The 22407-nt window shown below is 39.6% G+C and overlaps 1 protein-coding gene and 1 long non-coding RNA gene across 5 annotated transcripts in view; one reads left to right on the forward strand and one right to left on the reverse strand.

The window, feature by feature from the left end:
* Positions 1-9398, forward strand: LOC107181850. Of its 2 annotated transcripts, none has more exons than XR_001512563.1 (3): positions 1-34; positions 2660-2799; positions 5792-9398. It is a non-coding gene; the product is annotated as an uncharacterized LOC107181850 (long non-coding RNA). The 2 variants fall into 2 exon arrangements; XR_001512564.1 differs by having other exon boundaries at positions 7884-9398.
* Positions 9399-14907: 5509 nt separating this feature from the next.
* Positions 14908-22407, reverse strand: part of SOS1 (SOS Ras/Rac guanine nucleotide exchange factor 1) — a 79780-nt gene continuing 72280 nt past the window's right edge. For all 3 annotated transcript variants that reach the window (XM_015558877.1, XM_015558876.1, XM_015558875.1), the window contains 2 exons: positions 20666-20784; positions 14908-19762 (listed from right to left, as the gene is read on the reverse strand). In XM_015558877.1, the coding sequence (XP_015414363.1) occupies positions 19271-19762; positions 20666-20784 (611 nt within the window). In that variant the 3' untranslated portion in view covers positions 14908-19270. The remainder of the gene's footprint in view (positions 19763-20665; positions 20785-22407) is intronic.

Here is a 22407-nt window from a genome sequence, read left to right on the forward strand (position 1 = left end):
CCAAAGCGAACAGACCTATTTGGAAGTAAGGAGGGTAAAGTAAAACCGAACCCAAACCCGGGCCTACCTGTCCAGGGAGCAGCCTGGCCTCACCTGCAGCGTGGAGGGGGCCTTGCCAGGTGGGGAGCGGCCGGCTGGGCGAGTCCCAACGGCCTGTTAAGGCAGGTGCTGGGGTCAAGGCTTGTCCTGACCTCAGTTGCCCTCAAAGGAGAGTTAGCGTCCGCCATGCACTTGGCACCGAGACACAGCTGGCATGCCCTGCATGGATATGTATGACGGCAAAGAGATCTAAAAGACACACTTGCTTCCCCGCCACCCCCGCACCCACGGAAAGAGTTAGGGGTCTCCCCTGCCTTCCTGCACAAGCTGCAGCACCTCAGGGTGCTTCACTTTAAGAAATATATATATATATTTTTATTGATTTTTTACAGAGGAAGGGAGAGGGATAGAGAGTTAGAAACATCGATGAGAGAGAAACATCGATCAGCTGCCTCCTGCACACCTCCTACTGGGGATGTGCCCGCAACCAAGGTACATGCCCTTGACCGGAATCGAACCTGGGACCCTTGAGTCCGCAGGCCGACGCTCTATCCACTGAGCCAAACCGGTCAGGGCAGGGTCCTTCACTTGCAAAGCATTGCAGGCAAGTCCCCACCTGCCTGTTTCTTCCTTTGCCGGAGAGGCACACACGCCTCCTTGTTTAAATGTTCACAATATCCAACACTGCCGCCTCACTCCACTCCCTGACCCGTGTCAGCTCGCGTGCAGCTCGGGCAGACACGAGATGCCCTACCTCACTGCGGACTCCCTGCAAAGTTCACGGCAAAGACAAGCTCGTTTCCCGTTGACTGGAAACAGGTGTCACGTGACTTTGCAGACTCCCGCGGGATGGAGACAACACAAAATAGCCAGGGAAGCATTGATCCACCAGCTGGCCTCCATGTCACCGTTTTGCTATCTGACCTTGGTCTGAAGGTCAGACCCTTGTCTTTAGTCTTTAAGAAAGAAAGACAGCATGCTTTCTGCAAAGAACACCTGACTAGGTGTGGGGAGATCTGTGTTCTAGTCCTGACTCCGCTGCCAAATACCTGTGGGCTTCTGGTCAGGGCACTTGGCCTCTCTGTGCCTCCAGTTTTCACATCTGTAAAACTAAGACAATATATACCTTTCCCACCTCACAGTGCTGTTGTGAGTATCAGGACAAAGAAGATAAACTTGGTCAATATGCTTTTCAAAGTATGGAATGCTATACCAGTGCAAGATATTATCAAGAGCATGATGCCACAGAGAGATTTTCCTTAAACGATTAATAGACTTAGTTTCTAAATAGTCCCTAAAAGCCCATTTCTCAGAATGTGGTTCTTGGGCCAGGAATGAATGAATGCATTACCTACCTGGGAGCTTGTTATAAATGCAGAATGTGGGCCCCATCCCAGACCTACTGAATCAGAATCTGCATTTTAGCAAGATTCCTAGATGATTCATAGAAACATTAAGTGCAGTTGGGCAGGAGCATAACTTACACCACAGCTTTTCAAAATCTTAAGTGTGTGTAACTCCAGAGATTCTGGTTCAGAAAATCTGGGTGGGGCTTAGGGATCTATATTTTACATGAAGGCCCCAGTTGATCCTGTAGCCCCAGGACCACACTTTGAGAAATACCACACTAACCCACCAAGATGTTGGTCTCCATGGTTTAGTTTTGAACCTTAGTAGAATATCAGAGAATCTCTAGATCTGCTATACAATCCCAAGTTAAGGTCTCAAATTCAAACCCATATGTTTCTTGAAGAAAAAATAAAATTCATCCCCAATCGTTGCTTCTCTATCAGCAAGAAGTTATCCATCTAATTCATGAAACTTTCAGGGTGGCTTTTGTTTTGACTTCTTGGGTTCAAAATTAAGCATCTATTTTTGTTTGCTTTAAATTGCAGTCACCTTTAAGTAAATATTTTGTTCATATGGAACATAAATATATATTCATATCTATTTTAGTTACCACATCTCACAGTTAAAAAGAAACTAGAGAGTTCACAAAAGATAGAGCCTTATTTTTACTTTACAGTTCCAAATTCCATGAACTAAGAATTGTAAAAGCTGTATTAAAGGCATATGTGCAGGTTGGAAATATTAATTGATATTTACTTTTAAACAGATGTGACCTCTTAAAAACTCCTTCTTTTATGTCTAAAATGAAGAGTTAGGAACATTAGTTTAAAACTACTATTACAATCAAGCAGCTTTCTTATTTTGTAGAAAGAGAAACATACCCAGAGCTGTGAGGGTCGTACATCTGGTTTCCCAGCAAGGTGGTATTTGTGCCAGAAGAAGTTATTCTCTATACTCTTTAAACATTTGCCAATTTCCTTTAATTCCTGGTCTTTAATTATTGTATATCATATAGGATTATGATATAGACTCTGGACTCTTTGCCTTGATACATAGAAAATACTGCTACACTCAGCAGAAAATATCCTCTTTTCAACTACTAATTTCTTAATTAGCCTAGGTTTGCTGTAGTTGGAATAGGGTACCCACCATTAGTCTTTGGGGGTGGAAGAGGAAAGTGACCGAGCTTAAAAAAAAAAAAGTCCCACAGTCAGGATAGATGTTAACGATGGAGCAGAGTGAAAAGGAAATCCCTCTTTTGTGTTTTCAGGAGATGCACTTAGAAGACACCACCAGATTCTGTCCAAAGGAAGAAAGAGAAAGTGAACAAACGTCTTTCAGCGATCAAAACCCCAGGCAAGACCAGAAAGGGGGCTTTCGCAGCTCCTTCCGCAAGCTCTTTAAAAAGAAGTGAGTAGCCCTTAGTCAAGACAGCGTTGTAACTCATTTCCCTTTGGGCCGAGTCTTGAGGTTTTAATAGTAATAAGTATGGAGTAGCCTGGTTTCACACAATGGCTTCAAGCTCCGTGCCTGCTCCCAGTAACCACGATTCATGCAGGTGAAGATGTTTCTCCTTGTCATCTCCTAGAGTAAAAGCAAACTCAGCTCTGCCCTCTGCCTCTTCTATCTTTTAGCCCTACTTCCTTGTTCCCAAAGTCATGTGTCCTGAGCAGAGTGAGCAGAGGTGGTCCCCTGGGAAATGAGCTGGTGACCATGGAATTCCTTTTAGCCTGGGAGGAGTGGGATCCTCTATGGGAGGTGGGAGCAATGGAAAGTTTTCTAAGGCATCTCAGCACTTCTGCCTGTAGGGCCCTAGAGTACTGTTCATTGGGACTTACAGTGTCTTCCCTATCTGAAATGATTGAATAGATTTGGCTTGGGCCTTAGTTAAAAAAAATCACTGTAATGGAGTTTCCACACTCCATAGGAGGCAAAAACAAGCCATTTCCCTTCTCTGGTCCTTCTTTTTGGCCAGCACTTACCATCCCTGTCTTACATACTGGGAGACAGTGGTCTAACCCCAGCATGAAATGTAAGGAACATACTGTGAAAGTCCAGCCATTGCACACCTGAGAAACTGCAGTCTCTATTGCCACTGGTCCTCAGGCCTACTTCACTCTTCCTTAGAGAGATTTCCCCCTGCTGCTTAGTTTTTCTTGGTGGAGGAGGTTCTTGCAGTCAGTTTTAAACAGTAAATCTTCATATTTTAGCGGATGGAAAAGTTAAGGACATTATTGCTGCCGTTGGAGAGTTTCTAATAAATGAGGAAGCACAGGGAAATCACGTTCCTAAAGGTAGAGGTTCCTGGGCTGATTTAGATAATGAATTATCTTGATGAAAGAATTGGGGGCAGGCCTGGAGTGAGGACTCTTTTTTTGATAGTTTGTCTAATTCTTCTCCCTTGGGGATAGTGGTACTGAGATCAGTGGGTCTCTGCTGGTCCTCACCTGTTGTTACTGGAAGAAGGGGAAATAGGCAGAGACAGAAACATGACTCAATCAGAAACAGCCCCACCCTGCAAAGTCCCCTTTCAGTTTCGCTGAGGCAGCCCCATGCACACAGGCACGGCTTTTGCTGGATCCCCTTGATTTAGGGTGAGAAGTTAAGAATTGTATCTCTCTTTAGGATCACAGACTTAGTGCCTACTTGTGTCAAGAGTGGAGAAACCTGGTGGCAGACAACTCTCCTGCCTGACCTTGGGATTTAGGTTCCTAAATCCTTCTAGCAGTGGTTCTCAACCTTCCTAATGCCGCGACCCTGCAATACAGCTCCTCATGTTGTGGTGACCCCCAACCATAACATTATTTTCGTTGCTACTTCATAACTGTCATTTTGCTACTGTTATGAATCGTAAGGTAAATATCTGATATGCGGGATGTATTTTTATTGTTCGCGACCCACAGGTTGAGAACCGCTGTAAGGGCACTGCTTGAACCTTTGTCTTTTTAACCACAGTATTCCCAAAGTACACAGCCATCTTTTGCCCGCTGCCATTTATAATGACTGGGTACTGTCTTTTGGAAAGCAATGAGCCCTGGATCCACCACGGTTTTTGTTTTGTTTTTTTACAAACTGCCATGTTTTGGAGAGATGGAAGAAAATGCTGTGCAGTTACCTGAGGCAGAGGGAATAGCTTTATCCTCTCTGTGTCCAGGGGGCAGAACTAGGAGCAATGGGTGAGAGGAAGAACTTTCTAAAAATGCAACTGCCTAGAACTGGAGCTGGCTGCCTGGTGAGGGAGTGGGTTCTCTTTGGGAGAAGGTAGATGTCCCTGGTCAGGGACGTCATGACAGGGATTCCCACCTGGGTGAGATTGTCCAGGACGGTCACCTGAGTCATGTCCCGGGCTGAGATTTGCTTTGTCTGTAGTTTGACTTTGTTGTGGATCAATCTGCCTATTCACATCTTTTTAACATCTGACACAAGTAATTAATGTGGCCTTGGGACCCATAATTTTAAAGACTCACCGTGTGGAAGACCCGATTTTATCTTTCCATAGCCCCTTCACAGCCCTCAGTGCAATGCTGAGGACTTGCTGTGTGGAGGCTTCAAATTCATGTTGGTTAATTGCTTCCAGTCATCTTGCAACTTTTTGGGATCCTTCTTAGAACCAAATGGATTCCCTTACTCCTCTTATCTCTTCTCTTGTATCAGTCCCTCCTGCATCAATCCTATTGTTGCCACCATACTTTGTATTTAAATTTCGAAGCGTTACATGAATGGCCACACAGATGGCTGCTTCCTCTGGCAGCTTTCCTGGCTTTTTACATCTGGTGTAGGACTGTGAGCACCACCAGGAGATGCTTGCTTATCGCCTTCTGTCCAGGCTACCACACTGAGCACTTTGGGGGTTTGGCCTGGGATCAAGAAACAGCTTGAGTGACTTTTTCTGAGTATTTCCCTGCAAAGACCATGGGACGTTTGCTTCATTATGCCAAGGTAAAGAGGAATGACAAGGAAGCCCCAGTGTAGCATGGAAAGGCCAGGTGCTCTTAGCTGAGAACACGCCCTTCTTCTCATCAATTAGGCATTCTTTCTTGTATGCATGTGCTTTGTGAGACACTTGTACAGGAATCATGAAAGACATAGTCCCGGATGCTATGTAGGAGCTGTTACAGAGGACTCTGAAGTTAGGCCTGTGGACAGGCAGATGGAGAAACCAGCAAGAGACTCAGGTCATTCTCCTCCCGCATGATTGGGAGATCATTTTGGCAGCAAGCCCTGTGACTAGGAAGTGGTTTACCCTGGGGACTGGAACCATGCCAGAGCCTGGCCTCCGAGGTCCAGAATGGACCAGCACCAGAAAAGCCGCCGTGTCACATCTGCGGCTCACTGCCTGCCTACCCTACAGCCCTCTGGAGGCTCATTCCTGTCTACACTGACACAATTTTTGTATCCATAGGGGCTTGTTTGGCTGGTGGCCCCACACACCCAGAATGCTGCTTCGGGATGAAGCTAGGCATGGAGCCAGATGCAACAGAAAACCTGGGAAAGGGTTCTCTTCCCTCTGAGGCTGGGAGGGCCGGATGCTCATACCCACAAGGATTCAAAAGGGAGAGTCAAGTTGACATCTTTAAAAAAATCCTGAAAAATACCCAAGACACTTGGGGAAAAGAATGATCCCCTGTTTCTATCTCAGGCACATCTGTCCTGGGTAGATAGACACCAGGTCATATGTCTCTGAAAGCTGTCCAGAATTAATCAGAAGAAAGACTACATATCTTAACGTTTGAAAAGGTTAAGTGACTTTAAAGTTTTAAATGAGGAGTCTTAGAAGCCAGGAGCAGACCTAGTGTGATAGGCTGATGCTGGACTGAATCCTTAACCCCCTGCCTTTGAGAGGATGGGAGGCAAACTATCCCATTCTAGAAGGATCTATATGGAGGTTGTCAAAGACTCAAGTGTAGACTATCCTGAAGTCTCAGGCAAATGTTACTTCATATTTGTATATAAATCTTACACTTAGGTTAATAAGAATTCTTGGTTTGGGGTGTGACATAGGGGAAGAGGATTATGTAAGACAGTTTAAGAAATACAAATGCTCTTCCTTTTTATCCTCAAATCTGGGAGCAGTGGAAGATAAACAATACGACTTCCAAATACTTAATTCTACTTCTTCTCTCATTCTGTTCTTCTTTAGCACTTTATAACTTACACACCTCAGAGTAGCTCCTTCCCAGTCATTACCCTCCCTCCACCAATCACATCAAATATTTCCAGTCTGAATCACACACAGAGAGAGTAGTTCTGCAGGGCCCCATATAATTGAGTATCTGAATCCTCTTCTTTTGGTGTCTTATCAGCTGTTTATGCATATGCCCAGTCGTGGCTGTGGGACAGACCATGTAATAGAATACAGGACTACTAAAGAATCAATTGATAATTTTACCCTCACCTTCTTTACTTCGTAAAGCCTAATCTCATGTCCTTTCCACACTCATACTTAGTTTGGGGTTCTTTCTCATTTCCTATTGTATTTCCCAATATAACTTTAAAATTGAAGGAGATAGTTGAAGGGATGACATTGTACATTATTCAAACCTTATGTGTTTCTCAATAGGTCATTTGAAATCAATCCCTAAGTTAAGGATCTTTAGTGTACTAAGTTCTGTTTAGCACAAAAGAAGTAAAAGAGATAGTTGCAGTCCATTAAGAGCTTACAGCCAAATGTAAGGGTAACCCAGCTGCAAGGTTGAAAGATAGTAAGCACTCAGCAAACATGTAGTAAGCGAGAGCTCATTTGTCAGTCACCTTGTTGATTACTAGGAGACATGCCCTTACTTCTCCAGGGACATGGCTCCTAAAGCTTTCAAAGTGGACAGTCTTTCCAATCAGAAAACCAGCCCTTCTTAGGTTAGAGGGTGGTTCTATGCCCCAGATTCCACCCCCTCCTCCCTTCCCCAGCTCCAAACTTTCAAGGTTTATTTGTAGCAAATTTAACTTGGATGGTTAGGTGTCAGAATGTACTGGCAGTGTTGTACCCTTACCCAGCAAGTGTTTGCCTGCCTGTGTCTTCAGTGCCTGCTCAGATCTGCCCTGTACTCAACTGCCATGGCTCCAGGAGCTCCAAAGCCATTGCTCGTTTATAGAGAAAGGGAGTAAAAGCAAATACTCTGGCCCTTTCTTCTCAGCCTGCAGGTGATTTCCAAGTAATTTAGGTCAATATCACTTCAGAGCCTAACAGCCACACCTTTGGAAGAGTCCAGCTGTTGAAGTGGCCACATGCCATGTACGCAGTATAGAGGTCAGTTAAAATTGTCTTTAAAAAGGATGAAAATGAGCTTTTAGTCATGGCTACAGTGGATGCTAGATTTTTAAAGGATTAGCAAGTTAGCCATTAGTTAATTAATAGTTAATGTCAAGAAGCACAGAGAAATTCACAAACCTGGAGACACACAGAGGTTGTTAATGAGAAGAGCAGTTAAAAAAGAAAAAACTAAGCTGAGTTCATGGACTTTGAAAACTAGACAGGGCGATTTTGGCATTTGTTTCAGAAATGGGAACGCATCTGGTGAAGATTTCTGTGGTCCTTGGGGCTGGTGGTGACATCAAAGCTTTCCCATTTCCAGGTAAACACTAAATAGTTGCATGTTAGAACCATCAAATATGACATGTTGGGTTTTGGAGAGATCAGATATAGCCAAGGGGAAATGTGAGGTAGAGATTGCAAGTTTTGACTAATGACATTCTGATGAGAAACTGCCATGATAGGGGAACAATTCAGGAAAAAACACCAGCCAGATTCAAATCTTGCTTCCTACTTTCTGTCCCCAAAACTTAATAGGCATTCCCTAGTCTTCTGGATAATAGACGATATGGGGGAAAGAATGAAATGGTCCATATCTTCCTAACATTTTGGACACAACTGTACTTGTCAGGGATGACTTGAATTGGAGGCAGGTGGGAGTTCTGAGAGGCGAGAGAAGGCCAGGAGTTCTACTAGTAGGGCGGGCTTGTGGAGGCTGTTTCAAGGGAGAATTCCAAGGGGGCTCCTGGAAAGGAAGAGGACTTCCACCCCACCCTGATACCATCTTATCTGATGACTGCCCAGGGGCACTTGGGTTGAGAGAGAGAGTAGTTTTTCTTCTATGCCTTGGGATGTGGTAGGAAAGTGCTCCTTACAGACCAGAGGTAGAAAGCATGCTGGGCATGTGTGGCTTCATCTGTAATACCAACTACCAGGGTGAAAAGTAAAAATATCTACTCATCAGGTTTCCAGACATGAGGATTTTATTCTTTGTGTGGATCTAACTTCCTTCCTTTAATAAAGTAAAAAGGGTGTTTGAATTCTGCCCAGTCATTTCAGTAAATGACAGTCATAATGAGCTTATCTAATAACAACAATGAGGACTCATAGTATACTGATGGCAGGAAAAGGACTTTTCTCTGTGGGTAGTGGAAGCATGCCTGACTCTGCCTCCACACATGGAGAACTTGTTTAGTTGTGTAGGAGCTTTGGACAGAGAACTTCATGTCTAACATCACTTTCATACATCCTACATGAGGTCTTTAAGATACTGGTTTCTAGTCGTTGGGCTAGTTTTACCTATTCTAGCTCAGAGTTTAAGCTAGCCAAAGGGCCCCAGCCTAGCTTATCAGAGGTTTTCCAGAAAGCCTCCTCCCTCCAGGGACTTCTGACATGAACAAACTGGAGAAGGTTGCAGAGCTGGACTGGATTACCCAACTGGCTTAACCAAGATAAAGGAAGAATGCACCCTGGACTGGGGACTCAATTGGACTGATCTGAGTTGTTGACTATTGATTTGGCTTGGTCTCCTTCGTGGTGGTTGAGATTACAGAATCTCCTCAATCTGATTACTGTACCAATTTCTGCATTCTACCAAATGTAGCATATATGTGTGGTTGGTTTCAATAAATCTTTTATTCAAAAATGAAAACCAGTAAAAGCAAGAGTTTGTAATGTAATGCCCAAGTTCAGTAAAGACCCTTGATAACCTTGGTTGAGAACAATGAATTCCATCCATTTTAATTTAAGGGCCTTACTTGTTTGTGGAGTAGTTACTTGGTTAAATAAAAAAATAGGATTTCTTTAATTTTCTGAGCTTAGTTCCCCCTTTACAGTGTTATTACACAATATCTTACACTGACATACACAGTTGTTACAATTGTCCCCATAAAGCATTAGAAAGGTATTCTCTTTATATTCCCTGCAAATCTTAGTTACACATGTCCTGAGTCATGAATTCAGGGGAAGTAAATATTATTCCAGGTCTAGGAGGTAACTGTTTTACAAATGCAAAACAATTTGGATAGATAAAATATTTGAGAACAATTAAAACCAAATCAACCTGTACTTTATCTGTGTGCTGAGATTTTAGGTCCAGTGGATCAGAATACAGGGAAAAAACTAATGAGAATCCCTCAATGGATCCTTCACCCACCAAACAAGATTTCTTCAGAAACCGACTTGCTCTTGCAAATGACCTTGCCTCAACACTTGGGAAAAGGGAAACGAAGACTTTTCACAGTATTACAAAAAAACACAATAAATGTGGAGGAAAATAAACGTTTGTAAGATCAAAACTTCCACCTTGAAGTCATTGTCCTAGTATGATATTAGCTTGTTCACATTTAACATGGATATGCATTTTATGCTTCCTAGACATTTGGCTTATAATCCACCCCAGTTCTTAGACTCTAAGGCAGTACCTAACATTCCTTAAGGCAAAGGAATCAATTAACAGAATTTATTTTACATGGTGCAATTCTTGGGTTGTGGAGATTTTATACCATGATACAAAAGACACATTGATCTCCAAACAGGAAGAGAACCTTATAAGTAGTATTTCTCATGTTCTATGGTTATGAAAATCAGTAGATAGAGGGAACAATGATTTCTTTAGAAAGTTGGAAGCTAAAGAAACATGGTGTGTGTGTGTGTGTGTGTGTGTGTGTGTGTGTGTGTGTGTGTTTTGCTACAGATGGGAACAGTCCAGAGTCTGTTTTATTGAGCAATCAGGACTGAGATCCCCTAGTGATCTTGAGTGCTACATACACCCTCATGACCAGATGTATTGGAGGGAAAAGCACCGACTTAGCCACATCCTCTTAAAAGCTTCCTTCACCCTGGAAGGAAGGTGGCAACACATCGATGCGTTAATGGCTCACATATGAGCCATGAAAACTTAGGGCTGGCAGTACTTTATCCTGTTTTCCTGAAGTAAGTTGTAAAGAAACAGAGTTCTTAAAGCGCAGACAAGAATCTTTGCAATGAGGCTTGCTTGGATGAGGGATAATAAAATGTGCTCTATTTCTACATGGATATGTCTAAGAAGGCCTACGTCCTTGACATGCCCCAAACATCAGAATCATAATAGAAAAAAAAATTAGGTTTAAACAATTAGTGTCCATTTCCAGGCTATTGTCTATAATAAATTAGGGGCATTTGGTTACTGTTTATTCAAAATCTTGGCACCCACACTTACTTCTTGGAGAATATTCCTCTAGTAATGCACTGTTTGATCAAATGGGGAAGTTTCACTTTTAAGTGTTACAAGTTTTCTTCTACTTGTCTGGTGACTTACTTAGGAATGCATTCCTTAGTATTTTGAACAATAGGTGGTCTGGAACACGTAGCATTGGCTGCCAAGTTTGGGGGGGTTTCCAATATTTAAGTTTAATTCAAACTGTCCATTTTCCCAAAATTAATGAACTCCTTTGAAATTAGATTTATCTCTATTATCTGGCCAAAGAAGTTTTGGGGACAGTGCTTGAAGAAATTGTTGTGTGACAGTAAAGTGAATTTTACACATTATATGAACATGAGGATGTGATTTAGGTATGACTGAAAATATTATTTTGGGAAGTTGTCAGACATTCAAAGTAGTTAAAATTTTTGTGCCTAATACAAGTAACTTATTTTCCAAAATTAATGTTGTTTTTGAAGAGCTTAGTGCATAATCTTGGATAAGTCATCTAAACCAGTTTGTTAACTATAAAATAGTGATTTTTATCCCTCCTTCTTGCTTCATTTCCTGAGACATAGTAACATTAACTGCTCTTAATTATCAGCAAGAAAACGAATTGTGTTACTTCTTTCTCGTGTATATAAACCCATTCATCTAAAGATAGTGAGATCTACTGTAAAAGTCTGTGGCTGGATACCATCTGTGTTTCTAAGTGGGCTGTTTCCACTTAGCACTGGATACGTCCCATTTCGTCATTATCACATATTTCTTTTCAACCAGGGAAGACCCTTCAGCATACAAACATGCTCTTATTTCTCCAATTTTTAAAGGAAAATAAATCTCTTGACAGTTCTCTGCTTTCTTTTATAGTAAAACTTGAAAGAAGAAACTGTTCCAGTTCCTCTCCTCCCGTTTTTTATTAAATTCAGTTAGGCCCATGCCACCCCTGACTGCTCATCACTTTCACCTTGCTAAAGGAATGGTCCATTCTCAGACATCTTACTCTCCCCATCAAATGGCATTTGACATCCTGGTCACTCCCTCCTTCTGAAATTTCTTCATTAGACCTCAAGGACACAACATACTCATGCCTCCTGTTCATCTTTTTCCATTGGCAGTTCCTTTTTGGTCCCAAGTCTCTCCTTTGCTTAAATCTCTTCTTTTTCCAGTCTGCTGGTTTTAAAATAGGATATTTATGAAAGTGATTTCCAATTTTATAGCTCCAACCCAAAACTCTCTCCTAAACTCCAGACTTATATCTTCGACTGCGTCCTTGGCATCTCTCAGATGTCTAATGTATTTACTGAACTTAACATGTCCAAGCCTGCTTCAACCATATATTCCCCACCTCAGTTAATGGTAACTTTGTCCTTCCAAAGCCAAAAATATTGATGTCATCCTTGACATTTCTATTTCTTACAGCCAACTTCTATTCTATCACCAAATTGGCTGTCTTCCAAATGTGTCCAGACTCCAGCCTCTTTTTTTTTCTTTTCTTTTTTTCTTTTTTCAGAGTTTGACCTCTTATCACCACCTCCACTTCTGTCACTTTGGCCAAACTGCCTTCTATTGGGCTAACTTCCTTATTCCCACTCGTTTTTTATTTTATTTTATTGATTTCAGAGAGGAAGGGAGAGAGAGAGAGAAACATCAATAATGACAGAATCATCAATTGACTGCCTCCTACACGCCTCCCACTGAGGATCGAGCCTGCAACCCAGGCATGTTTCCTGACCGGGAATCAAACTACGACCTCCAGTTTCATAGGTCGATGCTCAACCACTGAGCCACACCCGTAGGGTCTTTCTTATTCCCACTCTTAACCCCTAATTATTCTCAACATAGCAGCCAGAGCAATCCTGTTAAAATGTAAATTAGATCATGTCATGCCCCTGTTCAAACCCTCATAGGGTTCTATTTCTCTCAAACAGAAGCCAAAGTCATTACAAGTGATCTGGACCACATTAAACCTCTAATGGCATTTCCTATTTCACCTACATTCACTCCTCTCCAGATACAAGCAGCCTCACTATTCCTCAGATATACCAAGCATGCTCCTGCCTGTGAGATTTTGAACTGACTGTTCCCTGGGACTTGGTATATTCTTTCCCAGATACTTGCCATGTCTCATTCTTTCATCTCCTTCAAATCTTCACTCATCGGTCACCTTGTCCATGAGGCTGACTCTGATCATCCCCTTTAAATTTCACCTCCTGTCCCCTACATTCCCAGCCACCTTGTCCTTGTTCATAGTAGTTGCAACATTCTAATGTATAACATACCTATTTACTTTTATTACCTATTGTTTACATCTTCTCACTACTATTAATCCCATGATGGTATGAATTTTTGTCTGTTCTGTTCTGTGCCAACATCAGAACTGTACCTGGAACAATAAATACTTGCTGAAAGTGGAATAATCAGATGGTCCCTTATCAAATGCTTATTACTAAGGTCATGCAAACCAATTTAAGTGGCAATAAACATTAAAGGAAGCTGTAAAGAATCAAACTATGGGGACTTCAGGATGAACCATTAACCTCTTAAAAGATATCTAATAGCAGGCAAATTTTGAAAACATGTCTCTTTCAACTTCAGTTACCATTTAATGTGCAACTACTCTGTAAAAGGCATTGGACTTTACACATATCATAGCAGGTCCTTGAATAATAGTGTTTTGTGAATGTTGTTTCATTATAACATTGATGAATACTCTACGAACTTTACTCTTGTTTATATCAAATAACCTGTGGTTAAATTGGTTTCATTATGCTTAAAGTTGCAGAACTTATTGGTGACTTTATTGAGAATTAGTGTACCTTTAAAACCCACTATAGTCACCAATAGTAGAGTAGATCTATTAACCTCATGCATTGATAAAGAACAGAGACTCATTTAATAACTTCTCCAAAGTCACACATCTAGTACGTAATAGAACCAGAGTGTGAACACAGATGTGTGTTTTCAAGGCACTTAACTTATTGTACTCTTGTATCACAATGATTCCTACTTTTCTTGATGAATCATGAAGATAGAGAAACCAACTTCTGAAAAGGACTGTAGTGTTTTTCTTGCCTTCAGTGAAAATCAACAATCCTAAAATGTTAGAATGGGCATAAACTGCTTTTTTGGTTTTACTCAATCAAAGCTCTCCTTCCCTCTGGAAACCATGTGCATCTATCTGCAAAAAGGCAGCTCAGCGGTGGGCTGTGCCTTAGAGACTTAAGCGCCCTGAATCTGTGATGAGCTAACATGATTAAATAAATAGAAAAGCAAACCACCTGGTTAAAATTCTAAGAAAGTGACGTTATAAGAGCCCATTCAGAATTGTTTGACTAATATCAATATTAGTTATTTTCCTATAGCTATTGATTACCTAAATTATATACTCAATAATACATACTTGGATTTCACAGTGGCCTACAAGTGAAATTTGGTCTTTAAACTGGGGGCGGGGCACAGGACCACTAATAAATTTTAGCTGTTTCTGAAAGCATTCCTCCAAATACTAGGAATCAAAGTTGAGTTGGTAGTCTCAGTCACTAACTGCCACTTGATGTTGGCTAAATCATCTCAGCTCCAGGCCTCCCTTGCTTCAATTTTTAAATAAGGACATTGGATCTCTAAGGGTTCATCGGTTTTTACACTGTCTAGTTCATCATGAATAACTGCACATTTGCTAATTCTTTACAGTGTGCAACTGTGAACCGTACCTTTCCATGCCACGTCTAGACAGAACTGTTAAATGTCAGGCTGCCGCGTTCCAGCAGGTCTCAGCAAAACTTGCCGATTGAGGAACGGTGATATCACAGAACTTTTATGGGCTACAAATGCCTTAGGCCTCTGAAACGTCATCCAGGTGATACCCACGATCACTAACGTACTAATTTCCATCTCAAGGGCCTCCCACTCACTACAATCACAGGACTTGATGCGGAAGGAAATACTGAGCTTCTTTTATAATACTGTGATAACAGGAATAAGCACCCCTCTGTGGCAAGTATGAGCTAAAATGAAAGACACTAATGACATTAAAAATAGTGTCCTCTAAGATACCAGTAAATACATGCAAAAATAATACACTGTGGGCTATGTAAGGCATTTTTCTTTATTATTTTTCAGTTTATCTTAGTAATGCCAGAAAAATAACAGCCATTATTTTCACTTTAAATGCAAATCAAATACTGCTGCACATAGAGTACAAAGATTACCTAGGAACATAGTTAGGTACAAAGGCCATATTAGATGTATAGACCACACTTTGTTTCTACATTAAAGTAAGACTGACAGCAATTTTTCGACAATTATTTTAGCAAATACTGTGCTACTAAACAAAGGCAAATACACGCATATATACATAAACATGTTTCAACTAAAGTTACATGTCACTTTGACAAACAAAGGCTTCTTCTCTGGTATTTCACCAGATATTTGCACCCCAAAGTCCCCTGCCCTGATCCCGCCCCCAAATGCTGACTTGATCTGAAGAAAAAAATTAGAGATGTTCTTAATTAAAGGCACATTTGGCAGCTACTGAAAGTGGCATGCATCTCGCACAGGTGCGCGCTCCCTAAAGCCACACATGTGACTTCCACCGTTATGCATCTTGTTTCTTTGAGTGGTAGTCCAATATGATCCACCTTTAGCTAACTTGCTTCATAATTTTGCAGCAATCGGCTACTTAATGCACTATTTTCATTAAAGGCAAAAGGGAAATTTACTCACAGTCGACAAAAAATGCACTTTACGGTGTCAAAAATGGAAAATAAGGCATGAAATTTACAAAACAAGTTACAAGTGCTTTTGTTGTTTAGATTTATCATATAGACCTCATGCTTCTTAACTAGAGCTCAAAACATTGTATTGGCTCATGTATAAAGGATTATGAAATGACTTAAAAAGCTAGTAATGAGATGTTTCAAAAGAAAAATATTAAGTAAACTAAGTCATCATTTTCCCTTATAGTTTTACTGCATAAGTCTTTCAGCCAAACTGATACTAGCCTTGTGATGTTTATCTTACTCGTAAAGATTAATATGCAACACAACAGGACCTGCACTTGTATAACAAACAATATAGGTCAAAAGAACAAGTCAATCTACCCATAGCAGCAGAATACCAAGAAATAAATGGTTAAATTTGTTTCATTCTAAATCTGGAGGGGAAAAAAAGGTTTTTCTCAATATTATGTACACTAATAAGTTGGGACACCCCTCCCTCCATTTCTCATTTTGTTGAGCCATTTAAAACTGAATTTAAGCTGTCATTAAAAGACAAACAATGAAATACATGAATGACTAAAGTAAGCTAAACTTGAGAATTAAGACAAGAGCATGATCACAGATACCAACTAACTTTTGGTTTGCTTAATTTTTGTTTTGTGGGAAAAAACATTAAGAATTTAGAACCGTAATATAGCCTCTATCTGAAATAGTACTTGTTCACTAGACTGTTGTTGATTGTAGTATAATTCATATGGCATGCTCTTTGCCAATTTCAGATCCAGTAAAGCAAAACATTCTTGAGTTGTTAGAGCACAGTAACTTGCTAAATACATATTTTGATACCCAACAACCTTTAATTAAACAAACTTTTAGTGTTTGTATATTTCCTGATAATTTGTACCCTTAAAATACATTGAAGACTGGGAAGAGTAAATAACCTTTGAATAAATTTAGAAACATGTACTTATCTGTTCCTGCTTTTAAAAGTGCTTAGATATATGAAAAGGCTCCCTTTCTGTTATATTAGTTATTAGACCACTTAAATTCAACCTAGAAACATTTTCATTGTGTGATCCAAAGATAATGAAACCTCTAAGAACATTTCTATTTCTAAAAGATATGTTCCATATTTTGAAACCTGGTTTTCAAAGTCATGCTGCTTGACTGTCTTATAATGTCCTGGATTCAAAAGCAGAATTTTGTGGTGATGCATTTATCTTCTCAGCCACTTCTTGTCCCTAAGTACATTTTAGTTACTACAAACAATAAATTTGTCAGCTAGTTAATGTTGCAAAAGTGAAGGCAAGGATACGGTTTTCTCACCACCATTTAAGGGTATCCAATTGGAATTTTTCTAATTAGTTACCACTGCAGAAAATATTTTTACCCAGATGTCACATTCCAAAATAAACAAGTATCCCTCTCTCCACAATGCACACAAAGCCAATGCAGTGGTTCTGGAATGGTTCTGGAATGGTTCCCCCTTTGCAAAGTATGATTAGAGCTCCAAATCTTGATTCCCGCCCCCCCTCCCCCCCCATACGATCAGGCAGGTTGAAAACCCTTATTGAAGGTGAACATACTGGCCAGATACTGAATGAGCTCCAATGTGACTCTTCTCGGTTCTCATTTGGAGTGGGGATGGGGTCATTTAAAAGAGAAATGATCAATAAGACATAAAAAGGGAAATCCTAGGGACAATGAGGCTGGTCTAATAAAAACTCATGGGAGATTCTGGAATGTGTATTATGATTAATCTTAGCAGCACTAGTAAGTAGGCTTAGATAAATACTTATTGAATGAATGGTCTTACAGACTCTGTGCATACAACAGTGGATTTGAAATTAATTTTTGGGAGACTATTAAAAGGCTACCTACCATAAAAGGAATGGTGCAGATATTAAACAAAGATTCAACTCTAACAAATAAATAAGCATATGCTAGGATGGATTGCTTAATGATGATGCAATCAACATTCTGGTCTTAAAGGACTATATACGGTACTATTGTAATGTACATTTAATGCTCTAATACATGTCACAGGAAATTATTAAAGTATCGGGTTTTCACCATAATGCAGCACTTCTAAAATGTCTCTAATGGCATGGTTAACAGAATTGTTGACATGTTGCTTCATTATTCAGATACATGCAGATACTGATGAACTGATGACTCTCTAAGGATGGAACACTGCACATTTCACAGACATTATAGTGGAGATTAAAAAAACTTTTTCTCTTCAGCAAGTTGCATGCATTTCAGTCACAGTATTTGTTAGACTCAGAAGATCAGTACATAGGCTTAATGAATAATCCATATTATGATTTTAACGATGTAGGCAGATGTTCTCTTAAGAATAGTTCTGATAGAGCAAAGACCTCAAGCAAGGTAGAATGTTTAATATAAACTTTTAACAAACTGTATACATGTTGCCTAGGAAATTAAAAAACTTACAAAGTTCTGCTTGAAAGATACCCATCCTATTCTAACCAAATACTATCCTATATGCCAAACTGTAACTTCAGGTCATCCTTTAAGATGAATACATACATCCAGAACTAGAAACCAAGGCATACCACAATGCGTGCTTTTATGCTTAGTGTTTGTGTGTGTGTTTCAACTGAAAGAAATAAGAATCAACCATTTTATCCATATAATAATTTAATATATGCCAGTCAACAAGGTATTTGTATCTTTATTCAATTAAATTAAAACAGACCTGCCAAGTTTATTATATAACATTCACTATATACACATGATTTAGGCAATGCAAGGTAATTCTAGATATGCTGATTACTCAACTATCAGTGAAACATGAATGGTGTCGGTGATGCCCAGCAAGTACTAAGTGCTTCTTTTCACAATGGGTGACTGCACTTCCACAGTACGGTTAGAGCGACAGCTACGAGCCATGACGTGGATTACCAGTAAACTTTTGTGGGAGAAGGGGGGAAAAATGACAACCTAGCATAGATTAACAGTCTCCTAAATGTAAATTATATACTTGACAGTTACACTTTTTTAGTAAGTTCTTCTGTCATGTTAATGACACAAAAATTCTCGTTTGAAGGCAACACCACCACGTTTTGTTTGTATCGGGAGGATGGGTGGGATAGACTCTTAAAATTGGTATAATTATTCTTAAAAAAAAAAAGTACCTCTTTGGTGAAGCCTTGGTACCCATTCAATTCATTCACTGTAATGATCTGTAAACAGGACTGTAGTACATGCTGGGCCTTGATTCCAACAAGGTCAGGCACCACAGCCTTTCCTCACAGTCCTCTGAATGATTTTAAAGAAAATATTTTAAAGTCGGACAAGTAAAAGCAAAAGAAAACAAAGGGTTATATGAAGATCCCTGTTAAAATTTTTTTTAAAAAGTGCATATTTTGAATTATAAAAACTGTTATAATGTGGGCCTGTTGGACACGAGACTGTGTTTTTCCATCCCTTTAATGATAAAGATCACTTCACAAAAACAGGGCTCCAACCCACTGGCTGGAAAAAGTCCCTTTAATTGGGTATCAGGTGCAAACAGTTGTCCAGTTCCTCTAGATCAGTCTTTCCATGTTCGTCTAGGTTAAAATTCATTGTCTTATACTGCATCTTGAAGTAGAGTCGTTAGTGTTTGGAGTTCTCGTTTTAACTCCTCAGTGCTGGCACATTCAGTGCATCCATTGCCAGCAATGGATTTGGGGACAGGGAAATGTACATCCAGTACGGAGGAACTCAGGAAGAATGGGCGTTCTCCAACAGTGGTGGTCCATCTCTGTGCATGGATGGGTGTGTGTGCTCCCTTTTGTAAGTTTTTGGAGGGAGTTTAGGGATATGTTGAGAAGTGCTTTGCCGTGGAGGAACAGGTGGCCCAGCAATGGAATGAAGGTCCACTTCTTGCGTCAATGGTGGTGATGGCAGATGTCTCCTCGTGCCATGAGGAGAAGGTGTTTGAGGAGGAGGTGGTGTAAAGGGGGAAGGGCTGTTTGGAAAGAAGGCATTGCTGTGATCACTTTTTTTGCCCAAAGGGGGAGGTTGGAGATGTAGTGGTGAGCTTGAGAAAACATCAGGTGTCCTCACAGGTTCTCGTGGTGGTAATAAGGGAGGGCTTTCAGGAGCATCTGATATGGAGGTCCGGTCTGATATTGAGTAACGTGGTGAATAGGCTTTTGATGTGGGCTGCCTAGGAGGAATTGCTGGGGGGCTGTCCAAATGCTTAGACATAATCTAAGACAAATGAAAAAAACCAACAACAACATTTATAAGTAATTTCACATATGTAGTACCAAGAACATGTTTAAAATTAAGTTGGGGTTTTCAAACATGCTATTGGAAGAGCCGTAGGTATGGATCAGGTAGTTCTTCATATGTTTTAAATGGGAGTGTGTGCCAATTGATTAAAAAAATTTTTTTCAATGTTTTTACTTTAATTTTTTCAAATTTTGTTGTTTGCTACTGCTTACCTATCAGTCTAATATAAGATCTTTTCTTTTTTAACATAAGTTACCTGTTAATTTTATAATATTAACCCTACTATATTTATATTTCATGTTCTACAAAGACTGTCTTAATTTATCCAGGTGCTCTGCCCTTTGGACACTTTGAGAACCATGAATCAAGTTAACAGTTGGCAAAGACAGAAGTTTAACTAAGTGGAAAAGTAGCTGTTATGAGTCTTTAAGGTCTCTTCCAACTCAGAATTTGCATGAAAATCCCACTTAAGAGCATGTCAGATTCACTATTAAAAGGGTTCAGATAGGTAACATTTAGCACTTAAAATGTGCTTTTATATAAAGCTTCAGACCTCTTTCCTTCTTTCTTTCTCTCTCTGTATTTTTAAGAGCTGCTTGAGACTATATTAGTCTGACTTTATAGATTTTAAATTTGTTTTTTCCTTGATAGTATCTATGACTTAGATTAACAAGCGTTTTGATAATATATCAAAAAACTACTTTCAGAATAAAAGAAATAAACATAGTAAATCTGTATTTAATCCTTGTTTAAACTCCATGTAGCCCAAGTACTCTGAAGTGTTAATCTAATCCAGTAAGAACTAAACTACACATAACAATTGAGGCTAATGTAACTGCAACGATCTCAGTTTCCAGGTCACAAGGTTTCCCACTTTACCTTAGATGGTGAAGATTCCACAGGGGCTGACTCTGGTCGTCTTCTTGGAGGAACAGGAGGGGGGACAGGCACTTCATCAGTGCCCTTGGTTAAGCTTATAGACGATACTGAAGCAGACCCTGTAGAACGTTAAAATTTTTAAAATGGTCACAGAATTTTATTTCACCTATTAATCCTGAAAAGGCTTAGCTGGAAGCTGCTTGTATTTATTAAAAGAAATGTACAGAAGTATCAAAAGCAGTTCAATAAACCAATACCAAATAGGATTCCTTTATTAAAGCAAACTGCTATAAAAGCATGCAGAAATATTTTTAGCAGAATTTTCAGAAAAAAAAGTTGCCTAACATATTCTGTTATTTTGCTTTTTGAACAAAATAATATTCCTACTGTTAATTTATAATTGGAATTTTTTAATTTGGGTCTGTCAGGTTTCTGGGAAAGATAGCAAACTATTAAAAACCCTTGGAATGATTATTTTTCTTAAGCTTTTGTGATGGGCTTAGTATAGAATTTTCCTACCCTTACTGGATAGTGCTTGGAATTAGTTCTGATCTTAACCACTCTCCCCAGCAATTCTCTCCAAGGATGCCAGGGAGAGAGAGAATCTAGTGTCTGCAGGAGCGGTCTCTCCTCATTTTCTTAGACATAGGCTCTCCTTGGTGAGTAAGAAAAATCAGGTTCATCATACTCTAATCTACAAGTTTTAATTGTGATGGAGCTATTCAAGATGAGTGAAGCAGCCCTGATAATAAAAACAGAAATTACATTAGAAGCTACTGAACCTGATTTAAGAATAAGTTGATGAACTGGCACAAAAAAAGTAAGTAAAGCTTCTAACTGGAACCTATCCTACAGACATTTTGATGACAAGGGCAAAATATAGGCACGTAAATAATTACACTTTGAAAGATATCACTTATTAAGTTGTTAGGCGAGTTTATGAGCACTCTAAAAAAGATGAAAAATACTTAAAACAATCATTCAAAATCATACAGGCAGGTTCTTTTTTCCTTTAAGCACTGACAGCTTTTATTTTGACAATTAAATGTAACAACAATATAGAATTTAAAAAGAGTACTTTGTGTATTGATATTATTCAACCAAGTAACATTTTGATACCTACCTTTATTTTCTTATGAGACTATGTTATTTAGCTTATAATTAATATTCCTTGTACATATTTGAAATCATTTGAATGGACAGCAAAAGACATTAGCTTATTAGTTTAAAATTGATGGAATAATTTGGTAAATTATTAGTTTACTTTAAAATGAAAAGCAAATATCTACAACGGAACTTTATTTTGCTTAACAGTGATGAATAGGCCATATAATTTAAGAGGTTACAATTATAAGACAGTTCTTCTAAAGTCAAATAACAGTGATTTGCAATCCGTGCTGTCGCCAGGCTAAGTGTGTTTTGTGGTTTAGAAACTGCACATAGCTGCCAGCATTCCCATATGCGCATGCATGCTCTTGCTTTTTTATCAAGTTGAGCATTAAATAATTGCAACTCTAGAGTTGGAAAAGAGAAGTGGTTAAATGTGGAAGCCATCCATATAATACTGTTCTTTTAAAAGAGAAAAAGGTTTTATAAAGCATAAAAAGTCTATAAGTTTAAGCAAATCATTTATAATCAAAAGATAGCACAAGTGAAGGCCTCACTTCTAAGATGTTGCAAGCAAGGTGTACCAACACTATCAGACTCAAAAAGAGTTTCAGCACGAAAGGTTACACTTGGTT

The sequence above is a fragment of the Myotis davidii genome, unplaced genomic scaffold, assembly GCF_000327345.1.
Source record: "Myotis davidii unplaced genomic scaffold, ASM32734v1 scaffold151, whole genome shotgun sequence".
Taxonomy (NCBI): Eukaryota; Metazoa; Chordata; class Mammalia; order Chiroptera; family Vespertilionidae; genus Myotis; species Myotis davidii.